Raw genomic sequence first — 22,909 nt, 5'->3', positions numbered from 1 at the left:
AAAGAAAGGACCACGGACTTGAAGCGGTTTCTTTCGGCCCGGCAAAGTCGCCGGATGCTAAAGAGGCTCTTTGGCTAATAAGAGAAGCGGCAGCAATCTGTCACGAGGTCAACGTGTTAACCTCCGCTGTCTCGCTGCCAATGAGTTTGGTCGAGGTCTCTGTTGAGCAGCAGCTGCTGGGCTGTTGCAGCGGTCCGACGTAAAGCCACGCTCCTTTATAAGGTGTTGCATGATGCTACGTTATCACATAAATGGATCCCTTCATTAAGAAATATCTCATCATGCCATGTATTTTGAAAGGTTTATGTCCATAAGTAAATATGTTTGCATGATTTATAGTGCTTGAAAAATGAACAGCCGGCACTATAAATACAAACTGTAAGACCGTTGGAGCCAGTCAGAACCAAATTTAGGTTTTAATTCACTTGAACCTATTCATTCTTTCTTCTTTCTTTCTCTTTTTTTTGTTTTGTTTAACCACTGTAAGACATCAATGTCAACCGTAACTTGTCAACATTGAACCACCGACTGCTGCCTCGGTATGCCCTCCTGACCAGTAAATTATTGAAAACATCAACATGGGGGAACCATTTAGGTTGAACAGAAAAACATAAAAGCATCATGATCTTGAGCCGTTTCCTTCGCGATTTGTTGTTGCACCATTGAGGCAAACCTGGGCGTCATATATCACAATTTACAACATCCTGACAAGACCTCTTTAGTATTCCCCGCTCTTTTTACGTCCTAGGAAGGTTTTTACCCACATAGTCGTTTTTTTGTCCTCCTCCTGAACAGAGTATTAGCGTGTGCCTTGGGCTTGCACCATCCCCAAGAGGAATATGTGATTATTTCTGGATCGTTTCCCCACACAACATGCATGTTTTAAGATAAGAGGAAATGTATAAACAGAGGGTGCCTCGCAGTTATTGTGTTAGATGGGGCTAAAAGAGTAATTAAGGAGATTTGCATTTGTGACTGATTAACGATGCATGATGAACCGAATCGCTTCATTAGAAAGCCGACCGCGACAACAGGATGTATCGGCGCTGACTTCCTATTTGTGACTGATGCGAGGCACTCCTCTTGGGGCAAATTGATTGCTCGAGATTTGATCAGATTTCAATATCGTCCAAAGTAATTGAAGGTGTGTTTCCTGCTGTCGACATGTCCAGTATTGAAAGAGACGAAACACAAACAAACAAAAGAAAAAAGACCAAGCAGGGAAATAAAATTACAAATTCTCTATCACTGTGTCTCATTAGCGGGGGGCTATTTACCGGTTCGTCATTTGTCATCCGTCAGTGCTTTGCTCGTCACTCCATGCCACTCCCCCACATCTTCCCTCAGTGTCCGTCAGTGACGGACTGAAGAACATTCTGTCAGTATTGACAGAATGCCCACCTCTGCTCATGACAGTTTATGCAATCCTGTCAAATCCAAGAAAAAAAACCCTCCAGTAAGAAAGCCAAAGCATTATGTATTCCCTAGTATCTTGTTAAATCTTCTATGATCCCTAATTGGGCGAGTCAGAGTCCTGAACCTTTCCAGATTTAAAAGAGATGAAGGATAATTACCGTTATTGACTTCACTGTTCAATTTCTATTCAACAATATTAGATGTCAATGGCCAAGTAGACAAATGAGGAAGTCGTCTTTGTGCAGGGTGCTACATGTGTGGTGCATGGACTTTGTACATCATTATTTTACCCTTAGTGTATCTTGGGACAATTCAGTAAGTTATTTGTAGACCCCTTTGTACATTTTTCATGTTAAGTGTTCATTTTACCTCGACATTTATGGACAACTGCATGCTTCCAGGCAGCACGATTGGATTGCGATTAGCACTTCTGCCTCACAGTTGAGAGGCACGGTGTGAAGTTTGCATGTTCCGATGCCGATGCGTATTTGGAACCGTGAGTCGCCGCTTGGAATTGAAATGGATTTCCATGGGACAGGAGAAGTGAACCAATCTCTTTTTTCGTCAGTGGATGCTAGAGCTTCTTTTTGACTTTGAAACTTAGCTTGTAGCCGACGTGTGCACATTTTGAGCATGACGTCTCTAATCCACTGGTTAAAGGGGACTTTGATTCTCTCCTCTTCCATCTCAAACTGCTTCAAACAACAAAGCATGTGACGGAAAAGTGGTTAGGACTGCACGACTGTCCGTGTTTTATGTTATGTGTTGTGTTTATTATTTTACTTTATGTTAACTGTTTTGTTAAGCGCTTTGTTACAGCTGCCGCTGTTGTGAAAGCGCTATATAAATCAGCATGTATTGTATTGGATTGTTCCCATAAGCATGCATCTTGTGTTTATTGAAAACGACATTGTTTAAAAAAAGGCGTGCACGTGAGTGGTTACGAGAGATTAGAAGCCGCTGTTGCTGCAAACGGGGTGACTCCTTAAATGATATGGCCAGGTGTCCCAATACTTTTGTCCTCCCTGTGAATATGTACATTATTACGTGATGACTAATGAGGCTGAACTTGTCTAATAAAGTAATGAGCCTTTAAATGACTTTGAGACGGTCAATCACGGTTGGAATTAGTGGCAGACTAATTGACCCCTCTTCAGAGCTGACTTGGCTTACTTTTACGTATGTGCATGGCTGTGTACGTGTATATGTAAAGGAGTTTCGGGCATTGATATCCTCAAAATGAGCATGGTTCGAGCGTGTTTTTTTTCTCCCCTTCTCCCTCCCTTGTGGTTTCTTCAGACTTTTGGGGTTGAGTGAATGCTGGCGCGTCTGGCTGCCGCTGCTCAACCCGTAGTGTGTTCTATTGTTCCTGATTGTAAAGTGTCCTTGGATGTCTTGAAAGGCAGTTATAAAATGAAAAATAAAAAAAATATCATTATTATTGTTTAAGATTTGTGAACTACTCCAGGGTTAGCACAGCTGCCTCACAGTCGTGAGGTTCCTGTGTGGAGTTTGCATGTTGTCCGCATTCTTGTGTGGGTGTTCTTCGGGTATTCTGCCTTCCATCCTCGTTTTGAAAACATGCATGTTTGTTGAAGATTCTAAATTGTGCAGAGGTGTGAATGTGAGTCTGTATTTTTTTTCAAATATTTTCCGTTGATTGACGGATGTCCCCTCCAAGGTGTACGCTGCCTATTGCCCAAAGCCAGCTGGGATAGGCTCCACCTGACCCATGACCCAAATGAGGACAAGCATTATCGAAATGGATGGCTGAAGAGTTAGCATCGATCCAGTGTTCACTATTGATTGTCCTTATCGCCCCGGTGCTCCGTCTGTGTCCATTTGTGACGTTTTTGTGTTTCTTGTTAATGTAAATCACAGGCGTTGCACTTGTGTTTCAGTGCTGCGTCTCCTGAAGGAGGGAGCTGACCCCAAAACCCCAATTTCTTCTGGGGGATCCTTGCTACACTTGGTAGGCAGCACACACAAATGCGGCACCGCATATCTCACAGCTGCATGCGACATAATAATGATGATGATGTATGTAGCACTTCACTGGAGTTTGTCTTGCATGCGACCGTTTGAACCGCCAATGAATTTTAACCACGAAACGAAATAAGCAGTGCTTTGGTCTGGGAAGACTGCTTTTGTGTGAACAGCATGATTAACACTTGTGCAGATAAACACACGCAGGAAACGAGTTACGAGCTTAGTCAAATGACATTTTTGGAGTCAAGGGATCACCACGTTTACCGCGTTGCATCGAAATCTAAACCGCATGACCAATGAGCAACCAAACGGTGGTTCATCCATATTTAAGTCGAGTCAACTTTATTGTCGAATGCGCTATATGGTCAACATACAGTACAGATGAAAATTCTTTACTCTCAACCACAGGAGAGAGAGAGAGGAGCCGCTGCGGGTGCCCACGCCGGCATCAACAAAACAGTTCAGATAATGACAAAACAATACAACATAACATAAACGACACAGATATTCATGCAATATTGGAACTCCGGTTGACCAGGTATTAAAAAAAAAAAAAAACCTAATCCCCCCCCCTCATCGTTCTTGGTTTTGCCAATGCTTCCATAGCAGATAGAGCCATCGCTATGGCATGCACCCAGCAGTATAACAGAGGCACAAAAGGATCAACTAAACCGCTCGTCCCAAGATAGTTGTCCGCATTGTGTAGGTGTACGCTTTGCGCTACAAGCCCACTTGAATCGACAACTCCTTATATCGAGTGCATCAGAACGATACCCTGCCAAACATTTCGCAGTGCGCTCGTCATAACAACGTGCTGGCAGCGGAGGTGCTGCTGGAGCGAGGCCTGAACGTCAACCTGCAGGACGAAGACCTGTGGACGGCTCTGCATGTAGCATGCGCGTGCGACCATGCCGACATGGTGCTGCTTTTGCTTCTGGTGAGAGACACGCACACACACACACACACACACACACGACGTGCGTGCCAGTACAAAGAAGAGGAGAACAGACTTTGATAACCGCATGCCACCAGACACTCACATAATAACAGCATGCATGGGCAAGCATTACTAATTCAAGCGTGAAAGGTGCAATTTGTTTTCTCTTTGAATTGGATGGTGTACAGGTTCTATATTTGGAACGACACAAGTGTAATAAATAATTTGAGGGTTTTGGAAGGCGTCGGTCGAAGACGCAGCGATCCTATCGGACGAACCAAGCTCAGCTGAGGATACTGTATTTCCTCAATTAGTAGCTGTTTTGGCAATATGTCCAATGCTACTGTAATAAACAAAAACAAGAAAATAAACAATAAAAAGGAGAGATTGTACAGAGCAAATACCTGAACTATTCACAGAGCTCGAGCATACATTATATAGTATACACCAGCTGACGGCTCACACATCCTAAACATTGAGCTGCCTCTTAAACACAAACGTTCATCTTTTTTTTTGTTTTTTACAGCACCTTGGAACAGGACATTAAAAATAGCCTTGGTGTAACGAGCCACATGTTACTTCACCACGTCTAAACATAAATGCAGTATTACGAGGTGGCATTTAGCACTCTGAGCTGGTAAATATCCTTTAAAGTGTCTGTTCCGTGAATAAATGCCATGCCCTGACTCATAGTCAAGTGTGTGATCTACTTCAGACAAATGAACCCCTCCCTCAAATAAATGCATCCCTTTTCCTCTTGGGGAATTCTCATCATGTCACTTGATAGACATCACACAAAGATTTTAAAGAGGACCGCAAGTAAAAACATTTCTTTGCAATATATTTGATTTGCTCCCACTCATCTAGACACGCTATTCTGATTAATATTGCGATGGCGGGATAAAAAATGAAGCAGATTTATTGCAAAGAAAGTTTTTGACTTTGACTTTCCGCTGCTGTATTCTGTTGCCAATCAAAACAACAGCCCGTCTTAGATGAATAGAGTCTTACTAATAATGCTCCCAAGGCGTTCCCCATGCAGTTTTCATGAATATTTTTGATGGTGAACGTTCCAGCAAACTACGACGTGATCGCCCCACGATGTTGTTTCTGCCCTGGCTCTTCAAACGTTGTGGCATTAGACGTTTTCAAAAACGTCATTTTTAGTAAAAAATGCATACAGATAAATGCCAACACCCGAATACATCCTGCTCCCCATTTGCAATCGAGTAAATACAGTAAACACCTCCGCACAGTACTAGCGAATGCATTTTGCCATCAAAGAGATGCTGATTCCAGAGGTTTTTTTTTTTATTAGGTCCTAAAAGAGAGCAGGGCCATCTCCAGGGGAGGGCAAATAAGACACTCGGCTCAGTCACGTTATGTTGATGAGACCCGTAGAGGCTTGTCACCCGGCTGGAGCTAAACTCCTTTACAGCTTGGCTGTGTTGATTGACTGTATGTGGCAATGTGGAGGTTCCACTGAGGCGCTGCTTTCCAAAGGTTGACATGCTCACTGCGGTGGGTCTGTCAGCGTTTGCTCCCCCGCAGGATGCTTCACTTCCTCTTAATGCCTGCCATCCATTTAATATAAGTCTCCATGTGATGGATGGATTTTCCCGATAAACATTTTGGGGGGTATTACTGAAATAAGTTGTTTTAAATTTACAGCAATTGATCAAATCTATATCTTTTTTCTTTATCATAAATAGAAATATGCTCATGTTCAAAATGTTCAAAAAATGTCAGGGTCAAACTATGGCCATCATAAAACTATTATCTCCATGGGTCCTGTTTCTATGCCCACCGCCAGTTTTGAACAAAGTGCAGTCTAACTATACGCATAAGTGGAATGTTATTTCTTTTGGTGTTTTGTAGACGGTCGTAGGTAGAGAGGGGCGTTTGCGCCATTGTGGGAGGTAACACAGCCGACTTGCTTGTCATCCAATGGAAGCAGCTCCCCTCATTGCCTTTAATTTCAGCGCAGGAGATTTGCATGGTAGAAGCACTCGCTTGAGTATATGTAGAAGATCGGCGCACATGAAGTACATTTAAAAAAAAGTGAAAGATCTCCACTTGCGGAAGACGTAAAGTTGGCTGCTTTGGAGTGGGCATTTAGACACCCTTGTACTCCTGATCGCCCATCCTTGTGTGACAAAACCACACCCTCTACCCATAGTTTAAAATATATATTTAGGATAATGATAATCAAAATAATAATTCATCAATGAATTGATTCCTACATGGAATCAGAGGGACCGATGTTTGGTGTTGTCATATTCAGGAATGACGTGACCACATATGTTTGCGGAGCTCATAATCTGTCTGCCTGCACCTCGAACAAATCCACCAAAATCTCATGACCTTGCCTGCGCCTGATTTTAGACCTGTTGGTCAAAATTGTAATCTTTTTTCTGTCTCCAAGTTGTCAGGTGCGCAGCCATCTCAGCTTCTATGTGGGTGTAAATGTGCGACCCAAACATGTAGAGCTGTGTAAGCACAAGAAAGTTGGCATCTCTTTTTGAGAACTGAAACAGTGGCATTATTTTTGACAATTTTTATTCCTCATTTATGTACTTGGTGATTTTTTTTCTTTTAAACATTCAAAATTGGACTTGAAGGAAAAGTTAGGCTATGATACTTGAAAAGTCCTAGCAAAAAGTCGTCAATGGACTTGAGACCTCAAACCTACTGATTTGTTCCTCAAAAATGTCCACTGAGCATCAAGAGGGCTTTTTGAGCAGGTAACCCAAAAAGCCTTCCGAACGAAATGTGTAAAAACAGTCTTGACTTAACTCCATTTCCGATGCAGATGCAACATCCTTTTTCATCTGCTCGTTGATTTTGCACTCCAATCATGCAGCTGCTGCCTTATTGGTGTCGTAAGTGGGGGGCGCTTTCCACAGAATATGATGGCTTTCCATTTTAATGAGAAGTGGAAACGTGGCCTCACTCGATGTGCCCGATTAGCCGCCTTATCTTTAAATGCCACCGGAAGAAATTGCGTCTTACTCATGGACTCTTTGTCTTTTGCTCCTCACAGTCCATCCTTCATCAATGCTTCCTTCATTGAAGCAGTGTGACTTTTGCTGATGAACAAAATTCCAGGATTTTCCCCTCTCTATCCTCCCGATTGTCGCTTTCATCGCCAACCGGATTCCAAGAATATTCCCACATACAGTATGTTCTTTGCTCCTGCTCTGGTTCTGGTAATTAACGGGAAATTCTGAGACGGCATGCATTGGTACTGTGGTTCTCTGATTGGAGCTTCACCCCTCTAAACATTTACAAAATATAGCCAAGCGATCATGTGATTCGAAGGAGACATGTACGCTTCTAAAATGTTATTTCGTATCGTCATCCACCGGTGGGGAGTTTTGGAATCGACCCACTTTCCCTGCTTGTGACGGATGCATTTGGAACGTGTGCATTTGCCAGTCTTTTGAAGTTTGTGGCTAACGGCGAGCCCCCGGCTCCCTTGAGCTCAGCTTCGTATGTCTGTCTGTAGATAAAAGTCGCTAGGTTTGCCTTGCAATCGCATGGAGGGGGATCTGCTTGGAGTTAATGACGTAACACATTTGTTTCACTTATTTATTCAGTTTTTGTTCAGCGATGCAGTCAAGGGATCCTGACTCGCCGCATAACGTTAGCCACATGAGTTGTTGGGCTTGACGACCAGTTTATCGGCAAGCACGTTCACAACTGAATTCAACAAATACACTTTAGGCGGGTATAAAAATTTTTTTTAAAAAGTGGCTCGCTATGTGTGTGGGGATCAAGTACAATATTTGCATTTGTTCTACCTCTTGGTCATTTGGTGGGAATGAACTGAGTCAAGCACGTTACATGACAGCTTATGTAAAACATCCTGCACTCGTTTGCAATTTAAAAATATTCCAAAGTGTCTTAATAACATGTGTGTGACCCAAGGGTCAATAATTACAGCTGTTCTGTGGCTGAAATTAGCCTGCGTTGAGATGAAAGCAACATCCTGCGCAAAAGAGCCACTTCTCATTTGCTCCAACTGCTGGGCTATGGCTTTTGTAACCATGACGACTAGGTGCAGAGCGAGGGGTTGGTTACTTGTTGCAAAGTCACAAAACTCCACACTGCGCAGTACACACGAAACCCACGAAAGACTATTGTGATGAATTATTTCCATTCATAGAGACAGCACTTGAGTACCGATCAAATTGGAGATCAAATCCTGATCCATCCATCCACTTTCTGATCTGTGTTATCCTCACAAGGGTCGCAGGGCGTGCAATAGCCTATCCCAGCTGTCTTCGGGCAGTAGGCGGGGGACACCTGAACCGGTTGCCAGCCAATCACAGGGCGCACAGAGACGAACAGCCATCCGCGCTCACACTCACACCGAGGGACAATTTGGAGTGTTCAATCAGCCTGCCGTGCATGTTTTTGGAATGTGGGAGGAAACCGGAGTACCCGAAGAAAACCCACGCAGAGCACATGCAAACGCCACACAGGAAGGCCAGAGCTGGAATCGAACCCAGTACCTCCGCACTGTGAAGTCGACGTGCTAACCAAATCCTGATTTTTAAGATATTTTAAAGATGATCCCCACATTTATGAGATTTAATAACCAGGTTTAAAAAAAAAACACACACACGCACAAAACAAAACAAACAGTACCACCTTTTTAAAAATGTTGCATCTCATCGCTGCCAGGCTGAAATTTGCCAAACTATGGTCAGTTGAATCATATCTCAAAAAGCGATATTTACAGGTCCCCTCACATTCTCTTCATTTCACAAATTGTTGATGGATTTAAAGTAAGACTTAATATTAGTCTTGAACAAAGACTGCCTGATACTGTCTGTGTCATAATTCCACCCTTTCCTCAATTATTGAGAGCATTACATTGCCTCAAATTCAAAAATCTGTACGTTTTTTAGACAATAGCGAGTGAAAATTATTTTGATTCTATCCTACTCGAGAGCGCCGATATGTAAAGCAGTTTGAGATATGCTTCAAGGGGAGTCAACTACCGTTATCATTAATGCTGCAGCGGTCACAGTATACACAAATAGCCGTTATCTAGAGGAGGGAATAACTTTTAATTGAATAGCTATCCAGATAAGTAACCACTAAACAGAAGTGTGACTTTCATCTCCGAAACAACATGCGGTTCATCATATTGACATGGTGAGCCGCACCAGGTCAGGAGTCAACTTGTTAACCTCCCCGCCGTCTGCGGGGCTGCTCGCCGACGCCAACTCATTCATATCTGTCATCGCTTATCATTCCGGCGCAGACACATGACTAATTCCTCTGCGTCCACAGGCCACTTGTCATAATTCCCCCGCCGCCATCTGCGTCGCCTGGTCTCGTGGCGCTTTGTGCCGCATTGAAAGAGTAGCTACTGTATTTCTTTTGTGGCGGCGCCGTTACTCTCCAGAGAGAGTCGAGCCATTTTACACATTATATTCTCACCAGACATATTAGGTACACCGCAACCAGACCAGCAAACACAATTTCCAGGTTACCAACGTCTTCCTCAGTTACCGCTGTACCTCATGTTTTTTTTTTTTTTTTTGTGTGTGTGTGACACTCTAATGCCAGGCTCTGACTCATAGTCGGTGACACGCTAAGCTCAGTGGCCACTTGCGTCTAAGAGCGTTCCCTGTTTGCAGCATCAAAATGGTAAGATCCCTTGTTAGGTCCTGTCTTGGTCTCATGATGTCAACGTGTGAACAGCGTATTGAAGACAGCAGCTCAAATTGAACCAGCACGTTTATCGGTCGATTCAAGGATCAAAAACACCCATTGGTAATGTTTCTGTTAGAGGACAGCAACTTGTGCAAAAAGTACTGAAACACAGTTGTGGACAGTTGGACATGTGCATTCAAAAGCTTAAAGAAGGTCGCATTGGGCTCATTTGTAAAGGTTTGAATGCATTTTAGGTTCGTCCTGAAATGTCATTTGAAAGCCAAATATCCATTTTGTGTGTAGTTACACTATTTATAACACTGTGTTCTGGATAAAAATTGTATGTTACTTCAACCACAAAATGAAAGTCATGTATCTGTATCTATATCTTTCCGATGCTCACAGCAAAAACATGACGAAACAAAATCTTGTGAAAATCAAATCAAAAAAAAAAAATCAGATGATAGTTTTCTTAAGCTAAAATAATGCCTGCAACTCCTGTAAACGATTTCACTCACCATTAATCATTCAATACCAGCCAATTCTGGACCAAGTCTGAAAAGACGTTTAAAAACGTCTTTGGGTGTTAATGAGTTAAGCAGTCACGATATTTTGTGAAATGTTTGTTATTCATTATTAGTGTCGTAAATGAATAACTTTTATCTTCTTTATGTACTGTAACGTTTCCATGTACCTTATGGCAATCCATGATATATTTTATTCAGTTTGCAGAGGAACCAGATTTGGTTTTAAATTGACTTTTTTTTTTAAAATGCTGCGTTACTTGTTGACGGCCATCATCCAAATCCTCCTGTCTGAGGTGTCAAATTTGGATCGAGAAAGTAAAAACCCGGCTACAGTTTGTCTTTAGCCACAGGTTCTTCTTTTCAAGAGCTCGTTTAACTGCCGGGGGAGTAGAAGATAAGAGAATTAGGATTTTGGCTCCTGAAGTGTGCATTTTATTTGTATTTGTACTACTGCGCTGTTTACTGTCACAGTCGGTTTTATGAGGAGGGTGATTGGTGTTTGCTGGGGCATCAAGCACAAAACTAAAGAGACATATTGTCGGTTGATATTAAATCCTAGTTACAAGAGTGGTGGTGCTTGGAGAATATTTCCTCAAAAATTGCTTTTGTTAACCCTCATTAGTCAGCAAAATTGGTTGAGCCAGCTCAGTGAGTGTTGCAACGGTTCTCTGACGATAAAGCGACGCCATTACACTTGCTTTATCCGTAATATCTCTTGGCGCGGCTTGTGTCAAAAACAGTTTGTTTGGAAATTTGCAATTCCACTTTCTTTTTTTTCTGCTTATAAAAGAAGTCTCTGATGCATGATTCAAAGTGGACTTTTGCTTTGAGGAGGTTTTCAGCCCTTTACTTAATGGACACAATTCGTAAATCTCTTTCATGATGCATGACTCAGTGATTATGATTCAGTTAGCTGGGTATGCCCAATAAAAGTACTCACTTAGGGAGTGCCCCCCCGCCCTCTCTCCCTCCCCTCACGCCCCATCACCGTGATCAGACCTGGTCCAGCGATGATCATTCCTATCGCTTGCCTTTTAATGTTCTTGTCAAACAACCGATTCATGCGGCGGTGTGTAACCATGTATATTATTTTTACTGCTTAAACATGAAAATAACGTGCACATTTTGCATAATTCATGCATATTACGTTAGTTTAATAGCTAATGAGGACAACCAAAGCGATGCAATTTATCAAAACCGCATTGCCAGTCGTTAATGGCCCCCGAAGAGAGGGCGTGCTAGAAAATCATTCCAGTCTAATCCTTATCGCGTAAACGCAAACACACATTCATCTTCTCACCTCACCTAACATTAACCCAGAATTTTTTTTTAATTTAATGAGATCCTCAGCTTGTGTGAGCTCTTATCCTATCAGGTAAAAATGAAGATACAGTTCGACTACCAAGGTCAAACAGAATTCACGTCAGGATGCTTGTTGTTTTTGTTTTTTGTTGATTTCATGACACATTTTTTATACAGGAAATAATAGAAGGACAAATGGGTGCAAGTATCACCCACTTCAAAACTCCGTGTGTACGTTTTTAACGACAGTACAAGTATGGTACAAAATAAGCTAAAATAATATTGAAAGTAAAATTGAAAAACAATGAAAAAGTCCATCCATCCATTATCATTTCTCATAACAAATTTTACCGACTTGGTGATAATGTACATTCAGGGCATGAATGCTGTTAGCCTTCACCCACAGGAAGAAAACAAAAGTGTTTAACAATATATTTATGTTTTATATATCTGTGCCTCAATACCACTTTTTCATATCCGATACCGAGGAAGGAAAACACAATGACGACAGCAGTGTCGGGTTCTGCTAAGGTGATCAAAACACCGGCACGTAGCAAACACGGCGTCAGCTCAGCTGTGTGATTGCATTTCGCGTAATGTGAAGTTGAGGTTATATCATGTCGTTTGTGAGCCAATGGATTGGATCACACTTGTTCTAATAAAATAAATCCATTACCGATCCAGTCATTTTTGATTTGAGCTGTAATTTCACTGTAATTTCATAGAATTGATCCCGACAAATGTCGCGTGCTAAAACTAACCCCATGTTATTTCTTGTTCCGCGAAAGGGTGGGGTGAACGTTCTGCTGCAGGACGTCGACGGGAACGTTCCTCTGGACTATGCCTCTGAGGGAACCGAGAGTCGCTATATTCTGCAAAAACACCTGGAGGAAAACGGTAGAAGACATCTACTGCTTTTATTTGCTTTTCACCTCAGACAAAATGGCAAACATTCACCAGTCTGACACATTTGCACATTTTAGAGTCAAAAGCAGGTGTGGGCGGCATGTGGCCCATGGGCAAAATAACGGCCCGCTGAAGATTAAGTAACATGATGAAGAGTCTTGTGATACTTGATTAGCTTAACAGCGTCATCGCCACACAAACAAAAAATTCAACAACGATTGAGGGCCATATTTTGGTAGACGGGCACTCGGCGTACAAAACGAGCGCATCTTCATTTTTGTGTGGGGAAAGAGTCTAGCATGTTTTTAAATTTAGTGTGAAAATGTAATAAAAGTAACCATAATAAAATAAACCGCTTTCTATACACAGATAATTAACTGTAATTGAAATAGAATTTTACATATCTGACATTTTATTTTGTCACCCATGAATGACCAAGCCCATCTGTTTGTGTAAAAAATTAAAAAATATAAAAAAAACTCATAACTTCAGTCAAAATTGTCAACCCCCCCCCACAAAAAAAAAATCGTGTTGGCCAGAATTGCACTCATGATTACAGTGAAAGCTAGAGCAGCAGACGTTGTAGTTAATGGGGCATTGCGATTAGCATCTACAGACAGCTTTAGCGAGCATTTTAAGGACTTTAATGCAGTCTTTTTCTTTTTTGTTTGTTTTGTTTTACATATGCTGTACCCTCAAGGGCTAAATGTGGTTAGAAACATGTACAGCATGTAATGATCCTCTGTAGGCCTACCATAAAGCTACATGTGACAAACCACAAACCCTTCAAGAGTTAAGTGCAACCGACAAGCACACGTGCACGCACGCACACTCACACAAACCATGTCCGTCTCTGCAATGAGCCCCGGCCATTTACAGTAATTTATGACTACTTCACTCAAGCTTTTGTTCGCTAAGCCCCAAAGTGATCACATCTCTGCTGCAGTCCCCCCACCCCCCCCTCCGTCACCACCACCACCACCACCACCATGCAACACAGGGCATGCTGGGCCTCTGTTGCTATGGAAACTTCGCTTTATGACAAAAACTACCCATGTGCAGTACTTTCTATCTCATGTAATTGCTCACCAGTTACACACTATATTTAGTTACAATAATAATTTGGAGTTAGCCATGTGATCGGAATGTAGCTTGAAACAAACAAAGGAAAAAAGTGAATAAAACCAATTGATGATGTCTGAAACTAATTACTGTTCTTATGGGAAGGAGATGAACTCTACTTTTCCTCACTGATCAGCTGGTAGGAATCACATGATATTTCCTTTTTATAGTATACGTGTAGTGTCCACTGATGGTCATTCAAACCTTATTCCTGCAAACTTCTTTCATCTCCGCCGTTTGTCGGAGATTAATGAAGACGGAATGGTTTGGATACTACTTATTTTTGGTGAGCATATATATTTTTTAAAGGTCTACTTGTTTTTCTATGACAGGTGTGGATGTGTCTTCTATGCATAGCATGAGGACACAGAGGCCCAACGGCATGCTATCCGATATTCGACAGCTTGTAGCCGCAGGGGCGGATCTCAATCAGCCCAATGACGAGGGGGTGACCTTGGTAAGTCTCTTTCATGTATCCGGTCTACTTTTTTTTTTTTTTTGGCTTGTTTGGACCTAACTCATTAAACCTGTCCGGCCTTTTAAAAGCTTCACATTGCATGTGCCAGTGGCTATCGGGATGTGGCGACTGTGCTGTTAGAAAACGGGGCAGATCCTCATCCTGTGGCCCACAACTTTTGGACACCTCTTCATCTGGCTGCCAAATATGGACAGGTAAAATAATAACAATAATAATCTGTATTTTTGCAGGAGATTCCTTACTGTGCAATTGCAGTAATGGGGGGAAGTATTGATGGATTGTTCCCGGTGACGAACTGGCCTGCAGTCACTCTGCACAATTTCTGATAAACGGCTCCCTTTGTCTCCATTGATCCCCCAGCTGCATCGCTTATGGATTCGGGATTGCATTTTAGATTAGCTTTTTCGTGGTCTCCTGAAGAAGGAGAGGACATTTTTGCAAAGTCGTGGATGAAAGCTGATTTGATCTGATGCTATGAAGTAGAAGAAGCGGATTACATTGAAGTACTGCACACTCATCGTGATTTTTGTAATTACATTTCTGTGCTTTGGGCTTGTCTGCTGACAAAGAGAATATATGCATATTTAGAATCACTCCCAACTTTAGTTTCGTCTTGTCAAAAAAGCACATTTTTGTCCTTCATATTATGAATGACAAGATGGTAGACTTTGCCAAAAGAGAAATTGGTACGTTTTCTTCGTAAAATGCAACCAGTCAAAGACTGAAAAGATTCTGATCCTCAAACTTTTGTACTTTTTACCGTACCGTCCATCCATCCATCCATCCATCCAATTTCTATAGTACTCATTGGAGTCATGCTTGAGCTGGAGCTTACCCCGGGTGATTTTGGGGAGAAATACCGGTATATGGGCTCGTCATCAACCGGTCGCAGGGTTCTGCAACTTAATCTACGGGTACTTAATCTAAAGGTCACCTCCAGTCTGATAATCCAATGATCCATTTTCTATGCCGCTTATCCTCATCGGGTTTGCGGGTATGCTGGGGCCTTCGCGCAAGAGGTGGCCTACACCCTGGAGAACCAACCAAACCAACTATCCCAACATCTTATTTATTCAGCATGCAATTTTAGAACTCCTGAACGATGTGCAATCTCTGAATGAACACACAACTGAGCAGCCACTATTTGAGGTCTTAGTAAATCGGGTCCTTATTGGTGCCACGTGACATCATGGCTGCCACAATCATGCCAAGAAACGGAAAGGTACGCCATCATAACAAACGGTTGCCTGGAAACATTAACGGCCAAGTGTAACTCTAGCCGGGGCATAAAACCCAAAGACCCCCTGCGCAATGTTGCATACGCTCCACACTCTCAACTTTAAGAAGACGTATGACCCTATTGCCACAGTTAATTAAACCTCGCTCGTCCTACATTGAGATAAGTGAGAGCACCGGTGACCCCTCCGGGGATAGAGTTTTTAAATTCTTTCAGTATATGCGAGGGGATTAAAAATGCCTTTTAATGAAATGTTTTAGACCATGTCTCTGCTGAGTGTGGATTCATTTATTTTATTTAATGATGAAGGTACATGTGAAAGATTTGGGAATAGGAAGCCATGTTTTTTTTTATCTTAAAAGTTGACTTCTTTTAAGACTCTTTGTCGCAGCTTACAAACGTTCAATTGATTTTAGGAGTATGATTATTCTCTTTGTAGGGGTCAAAATAACCGGATGACCTTTTCCTTGTCCTCGTGGGTACTGCAGAAGGTTGAGATTCTGCTTTGTTAATGACGTCTAAGTCAGTATTTATAGGTTGTGAGCACGGCTGACAGTGTGTGACTCTTGGAAGGTATTCTGGACTAATTTTTGAACAGCCGCTACAGTGAATGTGCTGAGTCACATACACACCAAAAAATGTGTTGCGTTGGTTATTATTTTGATGAAAGATTGTTTTAAGGATAAAAAAAAATAATTACCCTGACAACCTGAATTCAGCGTCTCGATTGGCTTCTTGAGGAGCATAGCTCAGATTGTGTGTGTATGTGTGTGTGTGGGTGTGGGTGTGGGGGGCATAAAGACACTACAAAGACAAAAACAGCACTTGATGACCAAAGCAGAAATACCATTCTCAACAACTTCACCATGCAATCAATATGCAATGCAGCTCTGCTTACCTTTTGGCTTTGACATGATAGCAGGGGGCGGCACACCCATGGGGGAATTGTTTCTGCGTGATTGTCTTTCAGAAAATGTGATCGAACAGCTGAACTCCGTCGCCTGAAAGTGACTCTGGATCTTCACTCAATTCACCTGATTATGTCATGGGCAGAAAAAAATTGGTGTGGAAGGTCTTTATGTAAATTAGAAAGGCTCGGTCACAGACACGTTTCAGGAAATGGTCAGATAAGAGGTTTACTTGGTTGTTTCATTCCACACTGGATATAAGTGAGTGGACTCTCCAGAGAACTAACTGTTTGTATACTGTACAAGCCATTACAAATTTTAAAATAGGTCCCCTTTAAGCTAAAATTATTTTCCATTAATTTTAGTGATTATTTTGATGCATCTGAGCGGAAAATGTTAATGGAAAAAAACAATTGGTTCTGCTCGACTGGAATTAATTATGACGAAATAAAATGGGGGGAAAAAAAACAACAACAAAACAATCGAATGAACTAGGGCAATAAACAGTCAGTGGATTGCACTTGTTCCAACTTTTTTTTCCCCCGTTGAAGTAACTATTAGCGGCCATCTTATTGACGATTCAATCAATAAGCAGTGAACTTGCTCAAGTACCAGTTGTTTTCAAAATCAATCACTACCCTTGACCGAAAAAAAAATCCAGAGTAATGAATGTGAACATTACAAACTTCTTTTAGTGATTATCTTTTTATTCCATCCCTCATAGACGAGCATCGTTAGTCAACTCCTGAAGCATGGAGCCAACCCCACATTGTTGAACTGCAACCAAGACAAGCCCTCAGGTAACAAACACACACACACACACACACACACACACAGCTTTTACATGGCTTGAACAATCATTCTGCTCATGTTAAACGGACAAAAAAAGCGAATTAGTCATTGAGTAGAAAAATGTCACTCACACCTTACACGTGTCTGATTTCACCTATGCACAATGTCAGCATTGGATGTTAGCGCTAATCATAAAAATATAAAAATAAATAAATATATATATATACACACAGTATATCTTTAAGGTCTCTGCTGTAACCTTTCCACCGTGTCAAAGCAAATACATTGTCTGCCGGTGGCCATTTATTGTGAGCCTGCATCACTCTGGCCATAATCAATAGCTGCCCTCTCTAGCTGGTGGGCTCACAACACGCACGAGATAAGCCTTCAGAGACCTTCATGATCCTCCTCCCCATCTTTCTCCGTGAGAGCCTTTCATCCATTCTTCAGCTTGTGCATGACGAATGGAAGTAAATGATGAGAGTCCGCGCTTGGGGGTCGTCAACTCCAATGAAGCCTGCGTGTCCGATCAAGCCCTAAGTGATGCTCGAGTGTAAAATAGTTCGACTTAAGCATCGAATGTGAAAGTGAAATTTTGTAGGCATGCCGATCACAAAAATGCAGGTCCGAAACACAGGCGGTTTGGTTGTCTTTCAAAGACAAACCTGTCCTTGAGATTTTGTCTTATTACTAGCAAATTAGAAATGCGTATACGTCACATTAATGTGACACTCATTGTGAATAGGCTTTCGGGCACCGGTATCAAACTCAAGGCCCAGGGGTCAGATCTGTCCCGCCACATCATTTTTTGTGGCCCGTGAAAGCAAATCATGTGCATCAGCTTCTATCATTCACGTAAAAATCAATTGTGTTATGAAATGAATCATAGCAATGAATCATAGTTTGCAATACCTTGAGGTATTGCAAACATTTTATTTTGTGACCACCCTCATTTTTATTGTAACCTGAGCAATAATTGAACAAACTATTGTCTGAGACTTCTGATTTTAAAGCGATTTATACAGTACCTCCACTTATTGTTTATATGTAATTCTATGATAAGATGATAAAACATTTCTATGATTTCACAGTCATGATGACCGTCTCAAAGAAACCACAGTGACAATGTGGCCCTTGACAAAAATGAACCGAGGAGATCCTCTGTGATGACAACGTTTCACTTATTTGGGCGGCAGCAGAACACATAGCAGTCACTAGCCTGCACGCTAATGTAGTTATAACATTGTAATATGTAATAAATATCACCCAATCAAATGAAAAATGTATACAGTGGGAACTCGGGGTGCGTTCTTGTGCACAATGACATTTTATTACACTAATTTTAACCTTGAAATGTCATAATTAGAGTAAATGTTTGTATGAAAAGGAGCCCAGAGGCCATAAATACTTTGCGTGCCTGTTGGATAATATAACATCAAGGTCTCGAAATGTCACGTGCCAGGATCAGAGCAAACTGAGGTTCCCCTGTAATTTGGTTTTTCGTAATGGCATGTTGGCAGAGTATGGCAGCAAAGTTTGATGACTTGCCAGAAACCACAAAAGTCTCATACTGCAAAGGGAGCTCCACAAAACCCACAAGGTCCTATGTCATGTTTAACAGATCCATAGACCCTACATACGCCCAGAACGTATGTCACAACACCCTCTTCTTGAGTCTCCTGTTCCTCACCCGTCGCATCCTTTAATGTCTCTTGATTTGGATTTTGGCTCAACTGTCCTCAGACATTGCTGCATCAGAGCACATAGCTGACTTACTGCTGAGTGGAGAGACCCGCTGGCCGCACAAGCTGAAGGACCCCCGCACCCCTCTGCTCTCCACGGACCAACACTGTGACGGCGGATCACATGACCTCAACACCCCTGTCAAAAAATTGTAGGTTAAATACTTTGCGCCTTCATCCGCCTCTTGCCTCGCTCTGAAATGGGACCCTCACACCCTTTATTTACCTCACAGGAACTCTCTGGGCCTCCCCATAGCGAAACGGGACAGCCTCCTCGAGAAGTGGGCCATGTTTCGAGAGGCGGGTGGGGCGCTCAGCCGGCAGCCTTCGCTGGATAACATCCTGGATGGCCCCTTCAGTTTAGGAACAACCAAACTGGAACAGGCAATTTGCTTTTTTTGCCACTCTTGAGTCCTCAGAACAGGGTCACTTGTGACACGATACAATCTAAGACGAGACACGGTGGAAAAGTGGGACACCACATTTAATGGAGAAATTATGGTACTATCTTATCTTGGGGTGTACATCCAGCCCCACCCACAATAGGTGAAAATTGCCATTTAGAGACTCCATTTTATTTCTTTATTTGATTTGATTTTTTTTAACAATCCATGATGGTGTTGGCTGAAAGTGGTTCACGTGGAACTGACATCTTCCAGTTCTCACTGTGCGTTTCTCCTCAGGTCAAGCTGATGCCCCCAGCACCTAACGATGACCTTGCATCCCTCAGCGAGCTGACAGACAGCAGCCTCCTCTACGAGATGCAGAAGCGTTTTGGCAACGACCAAATATATGTAAGTCTCCGCCTTGGATGATGCAGATCTCCCTAATAAAACGGGAGCCTTTATTCACCCGGGTTTTCAAGTTTAAGCGCCACACACTTTGTTCCTCTTCTTGACTACGCCGCTGTCTGCCGCTGCTATATAACGCGGCAAAATAAAACACAAGAGTCTGCACCAGTGACAATGAAAGAAAATCAATCTCAATTAAATCGATAGGGGGGGAAGAAAATCAATGGATGCATTCAGGGCTGAATTGCCTCCATCTTCCACAATTGCCCCTATTTTAAATGCATGCAATTCCCTTGTCCTCTGACTGTATTTAGCCAATGGGAAACCACACTTGAAAGCAAAACTTAGACCTACACAGCACATGCTGAATGTGTGTTAACGTGGAGGCCCATATGTGTCCACAGCAGGGGGGGGGCACAATTGCAGGGAATCAAGTGGCTTGAAGAAGAAAGTAGAAATGACTGTCAAGACAGAAGAATTACGCGGGGTAAAACGCTGCAATCATGCCGATGTCGCCGCACATTTGATGGAATCGAGTGCAATTTCACCTTCAGGGACAAAGGACCCACTCACACATTGTGATCCGGTTGTGTCAAGTAAACACACTGCGGTTAGCCTTGTTTGCAAGTGTTGATTTACTTTTCGAAATGAAGAGGATATCTAATCAATTTGCCTCTGTTGTATTTCATAAATTACATTTCAAGAAATGATCGCAGTGTTATTAAAAAACAGCCAGTAGGGGTGATCCGGTTGATGCGGCTGTTTGCTTTCTCTCCATGATACATTTTAATATTTAATACACAGTAAGCATTACTGTGAAACATTATTATGATATGTATGGTCTATAAATTATAATATGCATCAATAAACCAGTGGATGAGAAATTGAAATTGAAAAAAGCAATATACATGTACTTCCTAAAAATCGAGCCTGTCCAATAAAAAGAGCGGTTGGAATTGTGATAAAATGAGGACAAAGACTGTGATGGCTCCATATGCTCCCAGCAGGGGTAGTCAGGGATGACGACTTTTGATGAGGGTTCTTTCACCTGCTGCCAGCAACGAAGAAAAGAAAGCATCAATTGAAGCGGCAATGTGGACAACCATCATTAAACCATAGATGGATTGTTCACTCATGCGTTCCAAAAAGTTGTTTACCCTCTTGGACACACTGGTCAACCTCGTAAAATACGTTCAGGTCATCAACCTTGAACCAGCAAGGCCAATACACGCTTTCAGCTTTCAAAAGCTCCTAAGGGACTCTTCGTGAAGAGACCGGAGGTTAATGCCTAACTTCTAAGGGCACCAATTGTGCTCTACTTTTCCAAATGACCTCCCAAGAGTAAGTGAACACTGCGTAGGAGGGTGCAAATGATGTCTTTTAGCAGTACATGGTCATTTCTAAGGTCGCATTCTGGTCAGTGTACAACTGTTTAACGCCAATTACAAAAAAAAAACAAAACCAGTTGACATACTGACAAAGATGTTTTTTTTGTTTGTTTTTTTTGGCTTTCTCCAGACTTATATTGGACACATTCTTTTGCTGGTCAACCCAAACAAAGAGCTGCCCATCTACTCCACTTTGGTAAGCATTCGATAAACCTCTATGCTATCAGACAGCAAAGCCGATTTCATGCGCTCTTCAACTGACTTAACAAAATAACCCCCCCGCACCCCCAAAAAAGGTGAAATATTACAAGAACCAGAATGCATTGCACTTTCTTACCCTAATCTGTCTGTTTAATATTCAGTCATTCACTGGCAAGGACCTGGTTTTCCTTTTTTTTTTTGAAGAAGAAGAATCTATGCATTCAACCCCATGTATGTCAATATCCATCCATCCATTTTCCGAACCGCTTGATCCTCACTAGGGTCGCAGGGGGTGCTGGAGCCTATCCCAGCCATCTTCGGGCAGTAGGCGGGGGATACCCTGAAACAGTTGCCGGCCAATTGCAGGGCACACAGAGACGAACAACCATCCACCCCCACACTCACACCGAGGGACAATTTGGAGCGCCCAATCAGCCTGCCATGCATGTTTTTTTGGGGATGTGGGAGGAAACCGGAGCACCCGGGGAAAACCCACGCAGGCCCGGGGAGAACATGCAAACTCCACACAGGGAGGCCGCAGCTGGAATCGAACCTCTGCACTGTGAAGCCGACGTGCTAACCACTGGACTACCGGGCCGCCCTGTATGTCAATATTCATTCATTCATCTTCCGAGCCGCTTGATCCTCACTAGGGTCGCGGGGGTGCTGGAGCCTATCCCAGCCGTCTTCGGGCAGTAGGCGGGGGACACCCTGAATCGGTTGCCAGCCAATCGCAGGGCACACAGAAACGAACAACCATTCGCACCCACACTCACACCTAGGGACAATTCAGAGTGTTCAATCAGCCTGCCACGCATGTTTTTGGAATGTGGGAGGAAACCGGAGCACCCGGAGAAAACCCACGCAGGCCCGGGGAGAACATGCAAACTCCACACAGGGAGGCCGGAGCTGGAATCGAACCCGGTACCTCTGCACTGTGAAGCCGACGTGCTAACCACTGGACTACCGGGCCGCCATGTCAATATGTATTTTTATTTTATTACATTTTTTGAAGAATCCAGGCATTCAACCCAGGTATGATTAAACAAGACTTTTTTTTGCATGACTTGTTTGGATAACATTTGAGTGTCTGATGCTTGACTTGACATAGAAAATAGTAGCTCGCTGTATAAGTTATAACAGTGGATTGTTTTGTTTACCATAAAACTATATGGACGCAACATGTATCAGGAATCCTGATAAGAGTACCGGCTGAACTGTAGCCTGTCCTAGCTTGAGGGTAACAGGCACAGTACACCCCCTGAAGCAATCCCTATACATGCACACTTGCAGTACATAAAAAATGGCAGTGTTGCAATTCAGTTAATTTGCAATTCACATTACATTTTAATGCTATCATTTGAATTTTTCCGAAACTGTCAAACTGCTTCAACGTGGGGTTGTCTTTGCCGTGCACATTAAAAGATGCACAATAATGGCTGCCTAGTAGAGAGACATAAAGATGTGAAATGGACTTTGTGGTTGATAAATAATGCATTCTTC

At 42.5% G+C, this 22,909-nt stretch overlaps 1 protein-coding gene across 1 annotated transcript in view; it reads left to right on the top strand.

The window, feature by feature from the left end:
* myo16 (myosin XVI) overlaps positions 1–22,909 on the top strand; it is a 73,631-nt gene that overhangs the window by 5,995 nt on the left and 44,727 nt on the right. The window contains exons 3-12 of the mRNA XM_052082427.1: positions 3,318–3,388; positions 4,199–4,342; positions 12,630–12,738; positions 14,202–14,326; positions 14,416–14,541; positions 17,217–17,292; positions 19,028–19,178; positions 19,260–19,410; positions 19,710–19,820; positions 21,336–21,401. Of these exons, the coding sequence (XP_051938387.1) occupies positions 3,318–3,388; positions 4,199–4,342; positions 12,630–12,738; positions 14,202–14,326; positions 14,416–14,541; positions 17,217–17,292; positions 19,028–19,178; positions 19,260–19,410; positions 19,710–19,820; positions 21,336–21,401 (1,130 nt within the window). The remainder of the gene's footprint in view (positions 1–3,317; positions 3,389–4,198; positions 4,343–12,629; positions 12,739–14,201; positions 14,327–14,415; positions 14,542–17,216; positions 17,293–19,027; positions 19,179–19,259; positions 19,411–19,709; positions 19,821–21,335; positions 21,402–22,909) is intronic.

This window comes from Hippocampus zosterae, chromosome 12 (assembly GCF_025434085.1).
Source record: "Hippocampus zosterae strain Florida chromosome 12, ASM2543408v3, whole genome shotgun sequence".
NCBI lineage: Eukaryota > Metazoa > Chordata > Actinopteri > Syngnathiformes > Syngnathidae > Hippocampus > Hippocampus zosterae.
The sequence above is the reverse complement of the archived record's forward strand: the minus strand, read 5'-3'. Positions and strand labels throughout refer to the sequence as shown.